This window comes from Balaenoptera acutorostrata, chromosome 6 (genome assembly GCF_949987535.1).
Source record: "Balaenoptera acutorostrata chromosome 6, mBalAcu1.1, whole genome shotgun sequence".
NCBI classification, from domain to species: domain Eukaryota; kingdom Metazoa; phylum Chordata; class Mammalia; order Artiodactyla; family Balaenopteridae; genus Balaenoptera; species Balaenoptera acutorostrata.
In genome coordinates, this window is record NC_080069.1 from 1607748 (window position 1) to 1624237 (window position 16490).

Consider the following 16490-nt stretch of genomic DNA (forward strand, 5'->3'; position numbering starts at 1 on the left):
TAGAAGTTAGGTCCAGTCTTTGGCTCATCAATTAATTAATTTTCTGCTGTTAGACGATGGGCCCTGGAAAACTTCACCTTCTGCAAAAGAGCTCGGTGAACCTGCCTGCTGAAGGCCTGGAGACCCGTTTTCTACAGGAAGACATTTTTCCCAACGTTTCTGGGCAAACTCACGACAAACAGGGGAGAGCTCCCCTTCTTAACACACTTTGGTGGTCTGAGTGTCATACTACACAGCCCAGTCCTGCTGGCTCTGTCTCAAATAAGCGACTCAAAGCCTCACCTACATCTTCTGCCATTTTATTATTAGCACGAGGGAGAACTTAAACAGAGAATCATCACGAGTTCACATCTTCCTCTGCAGCTGCAGGCTTTGCCAAAAATCTCTGCCCCATCTTCATCATGAATCCCTAATCCAAATTCAAATGTTTCAATGTTCTCTAATATGATTTCAGGGCCCCTGAATTGTTAAAAAAAAAAAAAAAAAAGCTGTGGTGGTTAACTGCCACTTATAACTCATTTAAATGGGATGAATCCCCACAATTCATCTCTTTTCAGTTTCTATAAAATAGTCTCCAATTCCTAAGAAAATGCTTAGTGTTTTTTTTTTTTTTTTTAAAGGATTTTCTTATTTATTTATTTATTTATTTATTTATTTTTGGCTGTGTTGGGTCTTCGGTTCGTGCGAGGGCTTTCTCCAGTTGCGGCAAGCGGGGGCCACTCTTCATCGCGGTGCGGGGACCGCTCTTCATCGCGGTGCGCGGGCCTTTCTCTATCGCGGCCCCTCCCGTCGCGGGGCACAGGCTCCAGACGCGCAGGCTCAGCAATTGTGGCTCACGGGCCCAGCTGCTCCGTGGCATGTGGGATCTTCCCAGACCAGGGCTCGAACCCGTGTCCCCTGCATTAGCAGGCAGATTCTCAACCACTGCGCCACCAGGGAAGCCCCCTTAGTGTTTACTAAGAAGACATGTATTTATCTGATTCTTACACTTTTCTACTATTAGTTCTAGTTCCTCAGTTTCCTAGATGGACAATAGATGCCAATGCAGGAGAAGCCAATAGACTAAAAAGAACACAATTAAGTCTCTGCAACTGACATACAATTAACACATTTGTTTAATAGACCCGTGTGTATGTCTTAGAGTAATTCAAACATATAGAATGTACTTTTGTTTTTATTTATCTAAAAAAATGTTGAAACCTTTGGTGTGCATTGCTGCAATCCCTTTCTCTCTGACTCTCCCCACCAGGTGCAGGGAACCATCTTCCCGGCTCCCAATTTCAACCCCATGATGGACGCCCAAATGCTGGGGGGAGCACTCCAGGGATTTGGTAAGCCTGGTGATTTCTAGCACCTTTCTTGGTCATTTTTTTCCTGCGCTTTACCTTGTCTTAAGACTGTAACATCGGTGTAAACAGCTGATGTCTAACGGAAGGCAAACACAGATTCAAACAAAAAGCTGGGCAAAAAAGTACAACAAGAAAAATAATAGAAAAGATCAACAGAATTGCCTCTCGCAATTGCAGATCTGATCTTGACATGCTTTTGCCTTAGATTCTTAAATGCCTAACAACTAAATGAAATTCCAAACCAAAAAACTTAATCTGGGATAAACATCCTTTTTCGCCCTTGTTTGTTTGCTAGCCTGTTTCCTTTGAGACTTCCACGTCCGGCCAAATCAGACTTCCTGCTGCTCCCCCAGGGGATCCGCTTTTCCACATCCCTGCAAACTGGCCCAGTAATCCCCCTGCCTGGAAAGCTATATTCTTCTCCCATCTACTTGGAATTCAAATTCTCTTCCTTCAGGAATCCCTTCAATTGAGCCTTCCTCTTTGAACCCTTCTTTGCCCTCCAAAGAGTATCAGTCGTCCCAAGCCCAGCACCTGCTTCTGCACTGTCCTGCCTCTGACCCCACCTCCACCAGGCCTGTCCCCCACCCCCCACCTCCCCATCACCTGCTGACTGGCCTCTGAGCTCCCAGGGCAGGAGGCTGGGTCAGGTGCTTGTCAGTGCATGTCCAGTGAATGAACTAGAGTTTAGGAAAGAAATGTAGAGAGAAGCGGGAAATTGTTGAGTTCTTTTAAAAAAGATTTTAAGATATGATATGGAGCTGTTAAACATCCAACCTGTCATAAGGAGACTTCTGGTGAGCACGAAGATAAACACTGACAACAGAAAGGAAACCTTTGCATGAAACATACAAAGCCTTTCATGGGAAAGCAAGCTCTCAGCTTTGAAGACAAGGTCGTCTTTACACGAGCTATACTGTGTTTGTGTGTGTGTGTGTGTGTGTGTGTGTGTGTGTCTCCACTAGCAGGACCCTGGAGGCAAACAATAAAGGACTTTGAATATGCTCTAAAGTCAACTTTAAGAGTCCGCAATGCTTATGCCTTTTAAAATATTAATCATCGCTAGAAAAATCTGGAGACAGGGTAACGAACAGTTATGGATTAACTTTTTCTTCAGGAGAATAATTTTTGCTTTAAAACTATAAATCAGAGCAATCTATTCACTGAAAAATTTTCTTTGTGCCAGTTTCAGTTTTCCTGTCATCGCAATTTTAGGTCAGAATTCGGACTCATTTTGACCCTTGTAGGTGTTTGCTTGTCAGTGTTTTAGCTGAAGAATTTCAGGAGGTTTTGCGTTTGACGGCACACCTCTGCTGCAGCATGACAGCGCAAGAACACAGCTCAAGATGCTGTCAAAGTCCATGCATCCTGATGCCCGTGGCAAAGGGCAATCGAAAATGACAATTGCAAATGTTTTCCTTGGCTACTGTGGGTTTTTTCCAGCTTTGCTGAGACACAAATGACCTATAACATTGTGTAAGTTTAAGGTGTACCATATGATGATTTCATAGACGTATATTTTGCTAAATGGTCAACACAATAAGGTTAGTTTACGCATCCTTCTTCTCACAGAATTACCATTTTTGTCGTTATTGTTATTGTGAGAACATTTACTCTCTACTCTCTCAGCCACTTTCAAGTATGCAATACAGTATTGTTAATTGTAGTCACCATGACGGATGTTAGATCCCCAGAACTTATTCCTCTTATAACTGGAAGTTTGTACACTTTGACCGTCATATCCCCCTTTCCTCTATCCCCCAGCCCCTGGTTGTTTCTATGAATTCAGCTATTTTGGATTCCATGTATGTGAAATCATACAGTATCTGCATTTCTCTGTCTTATTTCACTTAGTGTAATGCCTTCAAGATTCATCCATGTTGTCACAAATGGCAGGATTTCCTTTTTGTGGCTGAGTAATATTCCATTGTGTGTGTATCATATTTTCTGTATTCATTCCTTTGTTGATGGACACCTAAGTGGTTTCCATGTCTCAGCAACTGTGAATAATGCTGTAATGAGCATGGGGGTGGAGATAACTCTTCAAGATAGCAATTTCATTTCCTGTGGATAAATACCCAGGAGTGGAACTACTGGATCCTATGGTAGCTCTATTTTTAATTTTTTGAGGAACCTCCGTAATGTTTTCCATAGTGGTTGCACCAATTTACATTCCCACCAACAGTGCAGGACGGTTCCCTTTTCTCCACATCCTTGCCAACACTTTTTATCTCTTGTCTTTCAGATGATAGCCATTCTGACAGGTGTGAGGTGGTACCTCATTGTGGTTTTGATTTGCATTTCCCTGATGATTAGTGATGTTGAGCATCTTTTCATGTACTTCTTGGCCATCTGTACGTCTTCTTGGGGAAAATGTCTATTCAGGTCCTTTGCCCATTTTTTCAATCAGATTATTATTATTATTATTATTATTTTTACTATTGAGTTGTATGAGTTCCTGATACATTGCAGATATCAACTCCTTATCAGGTATATGATTTGCAAATATTTTCTCCCATTCTGTAGGTTGCCTTTTCACTTTGTTGATTGTTTCTCTTGCTCTGCAGAAGCTTTTGAGTTTAATGTAGTCCCACTTGTTGGTTTTTGACTTGGCTACTGTGGTTTTACATACAAAAATCAGAAAGCAAAGATATTCTCTGACGCAAATGGAAATGAGTAGTTTTAACAAAAATTGTCTTAAGTTGTATAACAATTCACCAAGAAAAAGCAGTACCTCTCAGGTAACAATCTCTAACAGTGCAGTCCACTTGCCAAGTCCTAACTGCGACAAGCTACTTCCCCTACCCACACACTCTTAGAACAACTGTGTTTATTTTGTCTCAGTTAACACATATAATTTCCAGATCATGCCTATGAGATCCTGGGCAAGGGGAACTATTTTTAACCTATATGCCTAACTCATGGTAAAGCTGCAGACAAGACAAAATGAATCTTTGTGAAACACTGGGTGCTATTTAGACTAGGCCTCCTCACCTGCCCCGGGCCTTACTCACCACCAATATGATGTGAGCTGTAGGGTGTGTGTAGACCTTCCTTACAGAAGTGGAGGGAGTTTCCCTCTATTCCTAGCAGCTGAGTTTTCCTATATTTCCCCTAGAAGCAGTCGTTCAGCATTTACTAATTCATGCTCACGGTGACTTTGTAGAAACCTTTCACTAATAATAAGAATCAACTGTACATCATAAAAACCTATAAGACTGCTATGGTTCACCATGTCACATTTTTCTGTTAAACCATAGGATAGGAATTATCTAGAAATTCCTGCCCCTAATACAAAAGGACAAGAAAGAGAAATAGATACGATGATTCTAAAAAACAAATCAAAATTCTCTGAATGTGCAGAGGACATTATTAATATATCTCAAAATTCAAGGTAATCAAGCAAAAGCATTATTAAAAATTATGAGAGTTCAATAATTTTTCTGGATACAAAGTCAACATAAAATTCAACATCATTTACTTCATTAAGCAATTATGTGTTCAGAAACAAAGTAAAAATAATATAGCTTGAAATATCAATAGAAATGCAAATATGAATAATTTCAACAAAATCAAGTTTCTTGTTATTTGCCAAAACTCTACAAATCTTTACTAAGTCCTTCAGAAAAGAAAAACACATAAATAATTCAACAGATACATCATGTTAGTGACAGAAAGACAATTTCTCTAAATTGATTCCTAAGTTTACAGTTATTTTAATTGAAATTTTAATAATACTTTTGAGATCCATATGAAATTACTCTGAAATATCTCTAGAAGGATAAATGAGCCAGAATTGCTATGAACTTTGAAAAATGGAGAGTAATTCAGAGAGGTAGGTTGTGGATAATCCCAACAGAACAACAACGAAAACCAGAAGCCTACAAGCATTACAGAAGTGTGACGATAGCAAAATCAACAATGGATCCAACTGAAAAACCTTCTATTTATTATTAAAAATACGTTCATCTGGACCGCCCATCACGCAGTCAGCAGATCCCTTCAGAACCACCTAATGTCCCTTGGCTCCAGCGCTTAACCTGGGGCCCCGTGCACCTGCTGCTCTGTGCCTTTCTCTACAGGCTGCCTTTGCTCCCAAACCCGAAATCCCAGGCTCTGGAGCTGATCCTCTGCCTCCCTCCCTCCATTTTGCGGCTGCCGGACCATTTCTCTCACCTGCATAAATACCTCGCTCCCCCTGTGGGTTCTTCCAGGCACAGTCATCCGTGTATATCCAGTCCCTTTCCCTCATTCACTGGATGCTTTCACATGCAGCTCATCACTTTCCCATGATCCAAACACATCCAGGATGGCTTTAACTTCCAAAAAGATGATCTGCTTAACACCCTAGCGCTTCAACTCGTTTTTCTCCTCACCTCCATAATTTGTCAAAGAAAAAGTATACCACACAGAATTCAACAGGCAGGGAAGCCTTCATGAAAGAGGAGAGAGACCGAACTCAGCTCCTCTGAAACAAAAGGCAGGTGAGGTCTGAGCCCTGGGATGTTCTAGAGGTCACAGGGGTGGGGGCCTTGGTCAACACAATGAGGACTTCTGAGACTGCTCATTGGTACTTAGGGTCCTGCCTGCCACAGAGGCTGGGAGACAGTGGCTCTATCTTTCCTGGCAATTATATTTCAAAGGGATGCATCCCAAGTCCTTGAGAAAGGCATTTCTGGGCATTAAAACTGGCAGGTGGTTGGGAGAAGATTTATGTCTTGAGGAGAAAAGAAAGAATTTACAACTGCAAGTTTTCTGAAGTAAATGCTCTCAGAAAAAAAGAAAGAAAGAAGGAAGGAAGGAAGAAAAGAAAAGAAAAGAAAGAAGGAAAGAAAGAAAGAAAGAAAAGAGAAGAGGAAAGAAGAGGAAAGAGAAAGAAAGAAAGAGAGAGAGAGAGAGAAAAAGAAAGAAAGAAAGAGAGAGAAAGAAAGAAAGAAAAGAAAGAAAGAAAGAAAGAAAGGAAAGAGGTCAAGGGCTTCTAATCGGGAGAAGTCTGTCTGAATTTTGGTCAAGCTGAGGGGATACTAACACCTTCTTGGTTACTCTACCACCACTAACGTTGCAGCTAAATTTCCCTGAAGCAGCTGTGCACTCAGGCGTTTTTTCAGGTTCATGGGTTGGTGCAGGAGGAAGTGGGGGCCTCAGAGCCCAGGAGCAGAGCCTCTGTTATGGGGAGGGGCCGCCCACCCCTGGGCAGGGGCATGGCCCCCCGTCTCACAGCCCCTTCCCCAGGACTCTTCCTTCTGTTGGGGTCTGGACTGAGGTATGAGGCAGATGTGCCCTGGGCCGAGCAGCTGGCGTTTGTCAAGCGGACTAAACTGGAGCTCTGTTTCCCCCTGACGCTCCAAGGACAAAATTAATGGCAGGAGCTGAGCTCTGCTGAAGAGGTGAGATGACCACATCTATCCCATCTCCTGAGGTCAGGGAAACCTCTCCAAGTGCACATGCACAGAGAGGCTCCTCGGGGGTCAAAAAGGGAGGGGGCACTACCCCATAATATGTGTTGTCAAACCTCCCGTTAGCCTCAGCGCTGGAATCCATCTTGGCAAAAAGATGTGCACACATATCGGGAGGGCCCTGAGACAGGTCAGATGTGGGAAAAGAAGGGAGATAATTGGCCAGAGGAGAACAGAGACCTGGAAGAACTGCCCCATATAAGTGATTTAAATCACCTCTCCTCGTTCAGGACTCCTGCACTCTTCTCTGGGTGTGTATTTGTGCTTTGCTTCTGCTCTAATAAATTGCTTCTTTTTTCTCTTTGCACATACTATGCTTCCAATAAACTCTGTGCCCGCTTTACAATGTCTCTTTGTGGAATTCTTTCTCCAAAGAAGACAAGGACCGGGATCCTCTCACCTGCTGACATCAGGACCACAGCAGTTACTTTTGTCGTAATGTACATTTGTTGTAAGTCATATCGAACCATACAGTAAGAAAGACACGGGGCCGATTCAAACAGGAATCAGCTTGGCGTTCAGGGAAGCCTTTTGTTGGTGGGGTAGGAGGGGTGGTGGAAGAAAGACCACATTCTTCACTCCTCTGTATTTTTATTGACTCCTTTTAAAGAAAAATCTGTAGCTGTAGCATCAAGAGGAGAGACAGGAGGTACCTCGCCATGTCAGGGGCTGCCCTGTGACTTCCATTTGAGTTGGAATTGTTCCCTGCCTGCTGGGAGCACCACGGGGACAAGCTTGCATGCTGGCTTTGATCTCTGGACACTGAGTTCTTCCTACCTACGGGGTAGCAGCCTCACGACTCTCCAAATACGCCTCTTTTCCAGGCTGTGACAAGGACCTGTTGATCGACATCCTGACCCAGCGCTGCAACGCCCAGAGGCTGGTGATCGCCGAGGCCTACCTGAGCACCTTTGGCCGGGTGAGTCTCTCCATCCCCACCCTCTTCCAAGGAAATTCCTGAGAAGCCTCAGAACTGGTACTGTTACCCTTTTCAGCCTCCAGTTACAAAGGCTTCTGACTTCACCAAACATCAGAAACAGTTCTTCTGCCCCAAATGTGTTGCACAGAATGTGGGAAAGAGACACATCAAATGTGCCTGTCATTCCACTAGCCCTTTCTCAGAAATTGTTCAGCTTCATAAAGTAAAAGTTCTGATAGCCTGACACCACCAGTTGGTCCAGTTAGGCTAAAAACACCCCTGCGTCAAGCTCTAGGGAAGGTGCACAAGGGGCTGATAATCCAAGGCCCCAAAATAAGATCTTTTCCTGCAGTTCTCCAGAGTTCCTCACCCACCTCTCAACCCAAGCAAATTCCGCACTAGCTTTTCTTCCCACAGCTGCAGTTAGAGCCCATTAGAAGAGAACAGCACTTAAAAATAGTTTCAGGCAATAAAACTACCCACAGTGCTTTAAAGTAATCACACCCAATTTCAAAGCAAGTGCCATTAAAGCTTTCTTTTGTTATGCATTTAAACCACAGATTCAGAACAAAAGCTCTTCAGGCCAAAAGGACCTGGAATAGCAATTTCTTTGTCAACTGAGCATTATTGATGAAACACCATCATAAATCTTATTCTGTAACGTTAGTCCTTAAAAACTTACTCAATCTCCAAACCTCAGTCTGAACAACTACAGTACGCAAAACAAAGGTATACCTCTGCTTTAGAATGAATGACGAGTCCAAAAAGCCACCACTACTCATGAAATTAGCTGAATTAAGCTGTAGTTGGAAACCAGTTTTGCTTTTTTTCCAGGTAAAACTGTTACTTTTCTTATGTTCCTATGACACCAGTGCTAGTTTTCTTTTGAAAGAGAATGTAAAAGCTATACAAGTTGCAGCATTAGTAATCCAATATTGTCTTAATATGCATACTGCCATAAGAGAGGTCATTTTTCAGTAAATTTTTAACCCAAAACTTTGCATACGTCTGTGCTTTTCATAGATCAGGTTAACTTAGGTAACAGTATTACTTAATCACTCTCTACAAAATTACCCTAAAACAGATTAAAATAATTAAGAAATGAGGTGCTTACAACTCATCAAACAACGGATCCTCCAGGGGAGAGCACTCACCACACGCCCAAGGTCTCAGAGTGGTCAGACCCCCTGTGCTGAGGTCCCTGGGCACCGGGGAACTTAGGGACCCTGAGACGAGCCAATAGGGGCCTCCCTGCTCTGAAATGCCCCGACAGACATCAGTTACCGGGTCTCATAGTCACTTTTCCTGTCGCGTGTCCCTGGCTCACACTGTCCTGATTTGGGCCTTCACCATGTGGTATCCAGATGGATGTGGAAATGGCCCTCACCCCCAGAGCTGCTGCCCCCCAGCCCTTCCCCTGGGTACCCCCCAAATTGAAGCCAGAAAGAGTCCAAATCTAAAACTCCACTTTCCTGCTTTAATCCCTGAGCGTTAATCTCAATTCCCCTCACAAATATCCGTCTGGGCACTGAATTCAACCCACCTGCCAACAGGCTCACCGAGTCCCCCAGCCCCTCTCTGCTCCACACCTCAAGCTGGCTCACCACCTCCTGCTTCATCCACCGCATCAAAGGCAGGCCCTGCGGTCTGCAAACTGACAGCGGGCTGCCCGGCCCGCCTGGTGCTCCGTGTACTCCAGGGCCCGGACCTGCACAGCCAGGCCACCCCAGACGCGCATCCCTGACACCTGACACCGTTGCACCACAATCTCTCCAGCTGCTGCCCCATCCTCTCCTGCAGGCGCCCAGGTCAGGCGGCCATGCTGTCCTCCTCCCCGCCAGGTGTTCGGGTTTACTTACCTCCTGACCCCTCGACCATCACCTCCTGGAAATCAGGGACCGGGTTACTGGCCACCATCCTTCCCTCCAGAGTCCTGCCTGGGTCTGACACAGAACAGGCACTGCGTTTATAGAATTCCACTCTGCCTCTAAAAAAAAAGGAGAAAAAGAAAAACATCACTTTAGAATCCAATAGTTAAAAAGAACACTCACAAATTGCCTAAATTTCCCTTTTCCCTCATTCCCTGCTCTGGCTGCCCTGGGGTCACCCTGCCTGACCTTGGTGAGGGCTTCTTGACCTCCCCCACTGCTCACATTCAGAATGATTTCTTCCACCTGGACAAGGTGTGTCTTCTGCTAGCTTTCCCTTTCTGTGGGAGAGTTTATAGATTTCTTGTATGTTAATCATTGATATTCTTATATTTTTATTAATGTGAATAATTAAGATTAGAGGGAATTATTTTCTTAGCTACTGAGTAAGATACAATTCTAGGCATGTTCCATAAATACCTATTATTATATACTTGACTCCTGTCTAACAGCTCCCAAGTTCAAAAAGGAGGTAATAAAAATGCTAAAGGAATTTTTTTAAATTTCGATAGAAATGCAGATCACTGTAACAAGCAACTAGAAACTACAAAGAGGAGCCAATCAAAATTAGACAGCTCAATTGCTGAGACAAAAACTGAGCTAAAAGCAATGAATAGCAGACTAAATAATGCAGAAAAACAAATAAGTTATCTGGAAGATAAAATAATGGAAATCACCCAATCAGAACAGCAGACAAAAAAACAAATAAAAAAAAGCAACATATGAGATCTATGGGATAATATAAAGTGCGCCAACCTATGCTAAATAGGGATCCCAGAAGGAGAAAAAAGAAGAAAGGGGATTGAAAATGTATTTGAAGAAATTATGGCTGAAAACTTCCCAAACCTAAAGAAGGAAATAGATATCCAGGAACAGGAAGCACAGAGGGTCCCAAACAAGATGAATGCAAAAAGACTCACATCAAGGAATATCATAATTGAAATGGCAAAAGTGAAAGACAAAGAGAGGATTCTAAAGGCAGCAAAAGAAAAACAAAGAGTCGTATACAAGGGAACTCCCATAAGGCTATCGGCTGATTTCTCTGCAGAAATTTTGCATGCCAGAGGGAGTGGCAATATATATTCAAAGTCCTGAAAGGGAAAAATCTGCAAACTTGGATACTCTACCCAGCATGATTATCATTTAGAATAGAAGGAAAGATAAAGAATTTCTCAGACAAGAAAAAGCTAAAAGAATATAGCAATGTTAAATCTATCCTAAAAGAAATATTGCAAAGTTTTCTCAAAATAGAAAAGAAACAACAATCTTTTCAGGAAAGGCAAATATATAAAAGGACTGAAGATCACTTAAATAGGCCAATACATAGATTAAAAACAATCAAAAATTTTTGTAAAAGTGATTATAACCACAATTAACAGCAAAAGAATAAACATGAAGATAAAAATAGGATGTCAAAATTACAAAATGTGGGAAGGCGAGTAAGAAAATGTAGATCTTTTAGAATGTGTTTGAGCTTATATGACTATCGGTCTAAAGCAAGTAGGTAGGGTTAAGGGTTAACATACTTGAAAATCAGGGTAATTACAAATCAAAAACATACAAGAGATTCACAAAAACCAAAAAGAAAGGAGCTCAAGCATAATAAAAAAGAAAATCATCAAATCGCAAAAGGAAAAACAAAAAGAAGAAGAAAGGAACAAAAAAGAAATATAAAATCAACTGGAAAACAAGGTTTGAAATGGCAATAAATACATACTTATCAAAAATTACTTTAAACGTCTATAGACTAAATGCTCTGTTAAAAAGACACAGAGTAGCAGATTGGATAAAAACAAGAACCTAAAATATGCTGCCTACAAGGACTCACTTTAGGGCACAAGTCACACAGATTACAAGTGAGGGGATGGAAAAGATATTTCATGCAAATGGGAATGACAAAAAAGCAGTGGTAGCTATAGTCATGTCAGACAAAATAGACTTTAAAACAAAGGCCATAAAGAAAGACAACGAAGGACACTATATAACGATAAGAGGATCAATACAAAAAGAGGATATTCCACTCATTAACATATATGCTACCCAATATAGGAGCACCTAAATACATAAAACAAATGCTAACAGATATGAAGGGAGAAACTGACAAAAATACAATATAGTAGGAGACTTTAACACCCCACTGACATCAATGGACAGATATTCCAGACAGAAAATCAATAAAGCAACAGAGACCCTAAATGACACAATGGAACAGTTTAACTTAATTGACATCTACAGGACACTACAGCCAAAAAAATACCAGAATACACATTCTCTAGTATACTTCATATACTAGGATACAAAACAAGCCTCAAGAAATTTAAGAGGACAGACATTATTTCAAGCCTCTTTTCTGACCACAACGGCATAAAACTAGAAATCAACCACAGAAAGAATGGGGGAAAATGATCACATGGAGACTAAACAACATGCTACTGAAAAACCAATGGGTCAATGAAGAAATCAAAGAGGAAATCAGAAAATACCTCAAGACAAATGGCAATGAAAACACAGTGTTACAAAATCTATGGGATGCAGCAAAGGCAGTTACAAGAGAGAAGTTCACGGTGATACAGGCCTTCCTCAAGAAACAAGACAAATCTTAAATTAACAACTTAACCTACCACCTAAAAGAACTAGAAAAAGAAGAAAAAACAAAACCCAAAGTTAGCAAAAGAAATGAATATTAAAGATCAGAGAGGAAATAAACAGAGATAATCAATAGAAAAAAAAATCAGTAAAACCAAGAGCTGGTTTTTTGAAAGGATAAAAAAATCAACAAACCTCTAGTCAGGCTCACCAAGAAGAAAAGAAAGAGAACCCAAATAAACAAAATAAGAAATGAAAGCGGAGAAATATCAACTGATACCACAGAAATACAAAAAAAAAAAATTGTAAGAAAATACTCTGAACAGTTATATACCAACAAATTGGACAACCTAGAAGAAATAGGCAAGTTTCTAAAAACATACAACCTGCCAAAATTGAGCCAATAAAAAACAGATAATTTGGGCTTCCCTGGTGGCACAGTGGTTGAGAATCTGCCTGCCAATGCAGGGGACACAGGTTCGAGTCCTGGTCTGGGAAGATCCCACATGCCGCGGAGCAACTGGGCCCGTGAGCCACAACTACTGAGCCTGAACGTCTGGAGCCTGTGCTCCGCAAAAAGAGAGGCCACAACAGTGAGAGGCCCGCGCACTGTGATGAAGAGTGGCCCTCACTCGCCACAACTAGAGAAAGCCCTCACACAGAAACGAAGACCCAACACAGCCAAAAATAAATAAATAAATTTATTTAAAAAAAAAAACAGATAATTTGAACAGACTGATACTAGAAGTGAAATAGAATCCGCAATTTAAAAAAAAAAACAAAACAAAACTCCCTGCAAACAAAGTCCAGGACTGGACAGCTTCTCTGGGGAATTCTACCAAACATACAAAGAACTTATATCTATCCTTCTCAAACTCTTCCAAAAGACTGAAGAGGAGGGAACACTCTCAAAGTCATTCTATGAAGCCACCATCACCCTGATACCAAAACCAGACAAAGTCACTACAAAAAAACAGAATTACAGGCCAATATCTTTGATGAATATAGATGAAAAATTCCTCAAAAAATATTAGCAAACTGGATCCAACAGCATATAAAAAGTAGGATTTATTCCAAGGTCACAACAATGGTTCAACATATACAAATCTATTAATGTGATGCACCATATTAAGAAAAGAAAGGACAAAGTCTCAATAGACACAGAAAAAGCATTTGATAAAATTCAACATCCATTTGTGATAAAAACTCTCACCAAAGTGGGTATAGAGGGAACATGTATCAAGATGATAAAAGCCATTTATGACAAACCCACAGCCAACATAATAATCAGTGGTGAAAAGGTGAAACCTTCCCACTAAATTCTGAAGCAAGACAAAGATGCCCACTCTCACCACTTCTATTCAACATAATATTGAAAGTCCTAGCCACAGCAATTAGACAAGAAAAAGAAATAAAAAGTATCCAAATTCAAAGGGAAGAGGTAAAATTGTCATTATATGTACATGACATGATACTATATATAGAAAACTGTAAAGACCCCTCACAAAAACTATTCAGCAAAGTAGCAGGATACAAAATTAACGTACATAAATCTGCTGCATTTCTTTACACTAACAATGAAATATCAGAAAGAGAAAATTAAAAAATCAATCCCATTTAAAATTGCTTCAGAATAAAGAAGATACCTAGGCATAAACCTAACCAGGGAGGTGAAAGACCTATATGTTGAGAACTATAAAATGTTGATAAAGAAAACTGAAGATGATTCAAAGAAATGTAAAGATAACCCATGCTCTTGGAAGAATTTATATTGTTAAAATGGCCATACTCTCCAAAGCAATCCCTATTTAATGTGATCCCTATCAAATTACCCATGACATTTTTCACAGAACTAGAACAAATAATCTTAAAATTTATATGGAACCACGAAAGACCCAGAATTGCCAAAGCAATCCTGAGAAAAAAGAACAAAACTGGAGGCATAACCCTCCCAGACTTTGGACAATACTACAAAGCTACAGTAATCAAAACAGTGTGATATTGGCACATAAACAGATATATGGATCAATGGAACAGAAGAGAGAGCCCAAAAATAAATCCACACACCTACGGTCAATTAATATTCAACAAAGTAGGCAAGAATATACAGTGGAGAAAAGACAGTCTCTTTAACAAGTGGTGTTGGGAAAGCTGGACAGCCACATATAAATCAATGAAGTCAGAACACTCCCTCCCACCATACATAAAAATAAACTCCAAATTACATAAAGCTTATATATAAGACATGGTACCATAAAACTCCTAGAAGAGAACATAGGCAAAATATTCTCTGACATAAATCTTAGCAATATTTTCTTAGATCAGTCTCCCAAGGCAAAGAAATAAAAGCAAAAATAAACAAATGGGACCTAATCAAACTTAAAAGCTTTTGTGCAGCAAAGGAAATCACAAACAAATAAAAAGACAACCTATGGACAGGGAGAAAATATTTGCAAATGATGCAACAGATAAAGGCTTAATTTCCAAAATATACAAACAGCTCATAGAGCTCAATATCAAAAAAAAAAAAAAACCAACCCAATCAAAAAATAGGCAGAATATCTAAATAAACATTTCTCAAAAGAAGACATACAAATGGCCAATATGTATATGAAAAGATGCTCAACATCACTAATTATCAGAGAAATGCAAATAAAAACCACAATGAGGTATCACCACACACCAGTCAGAATAGCCATCAATAAAAATTTACAAATAACAAATGCTGGAGAGAGTGTGGAGAAAAGGGAATGTAAATTGTTGCAGACACTATGGAAAACAGTATGGAGGTTCCTCAAAAAACTAAAAATAGAGTTACCATATAATCCTGTAATCCCATTCCTGGGCATATATCTGGAAAACATGAAAACTTTAATTTGAAAAGATACATGCACCCCAATGTTCACTGCAGCACTGTTTACAATAGCCAGGACATGGAAATAACCTAAATGTCCAATAACAGATGAATGGATAAAGATGTGGTACATATATACAATGGAATATTACTCAGCCATAAAAAAGAATGAAATAATGTCATTTGCAGCAACATGGATGGACCTAGAGATGACCATACTAAGTGAAGTAAGTCAGACAGAGAAAGACAAATGTCATATGATATCACTTACATGTGGAATCTAAAAAATAATACAAATGAATCTATATAGAAAACAGACTCACAGAATAGAAAACAAACTTATGGTTACCAAAGGGGAAAGGGAGTGGGGGGAAGGGATAAATTAGGAGTTTGGGATTAATAGATACACACTAAATATATAAACAACAAGGGTTTACTGTATAGCACAGGGAACTATATTCAACATCCTGTAGTAACCTATAACTGAATCACTTTGCTGTATACTTGAAACTAACACAATATAATAAATCAACTATACTTCAATATAAATAAACAAATTTTTTAAAAATTTACTTACCACTGCACAGTGACAAAGCAGCTTGCACAAGTGTTTTTATAATATAATATAAAATTGCCCAAGTATTTACACAATGAATATCAGTGGGGGTAGAATTAAGACAACTTCTAAGTTACACTTTGTACAGGCCTACATCACAGAGTGTTTCAACAGCAAGTATTTTTTTTATGATAATAGAAAAGGCATGGAAGTTAAAAGCATATAAAACTATGCCCCTGAGCATATTCAGACAAAAAGAGTGCTAGCCATCCTTCTATGTCTTGCCCCTGAGTGCACACAAGTAGATAAAGGTAAAAAGAAGAAAGGAAAAGGAACCGCCATGTTACTTTCAGTTTAAATGGAGCTGTGGGAATTGCTGCGGCGTGGCCCACCTGCAGCCCCAGGAGCTCAGAGCAGCTCGGTTTGAGCAGCACGTACTCATTAGCCTAACGCAGGGCCAGGCTGTGAGGTCCATAGCGTCCCTTTAGGGCAAACAAGAAAGCAGGGGCAGGCCGGCTGGGGAAAGGCACACTCCAAAGGTTGCATCGGCAAAGCTATTTCTATCCCTCCCAGAGAGAATTTAAGACTCTAACTAGAGAATGTGTTTGAAGGCTCCTCTTTGAACTTGCAAAGTTTAGCTACTTAAACATATTATTCAATATGTATCTTCGCAAATGAAAGTGATATGTTCTTCTGATATCCTGAAAAACCACTGTAGCACTCTTTGCCCATTTGCAGTGCAAGGGCACTGTAATTCCAGAGTTCCAGCCCCTCCATGAAATCAAAGTGCGTGCAGATGGGGACCGTTGCTTGTTTTTCCTTGAGCAGCCAATGCCTCCGAA

At 40.5% G+C, this 16490-nt stretch overlaps 1 protein-coding gene across 1 annotated transcript in view; it reads left to right on the forward strand.

Moving 5' to 3' along the window:
* The window catches only part of ANXA10 (annexin A10), a 101488-nt gene that overhangs the window by 60857 nt on the left and 24141 nt on the right, over nt 1–16490 (forward strand). Inside the window, exons 3-4 of the mRNA XM_057548268.1 lie at nt 1250–1331; nt 7630–7724. Coding sequence (XP_057404251.1) covers nt 1250–1331; nt 7630–7724 — 177 coding nt within the window. The remainder of the gene's footprint in view (nt 1–1249; nt 1332–7629; nt 7725–16490) is intronic.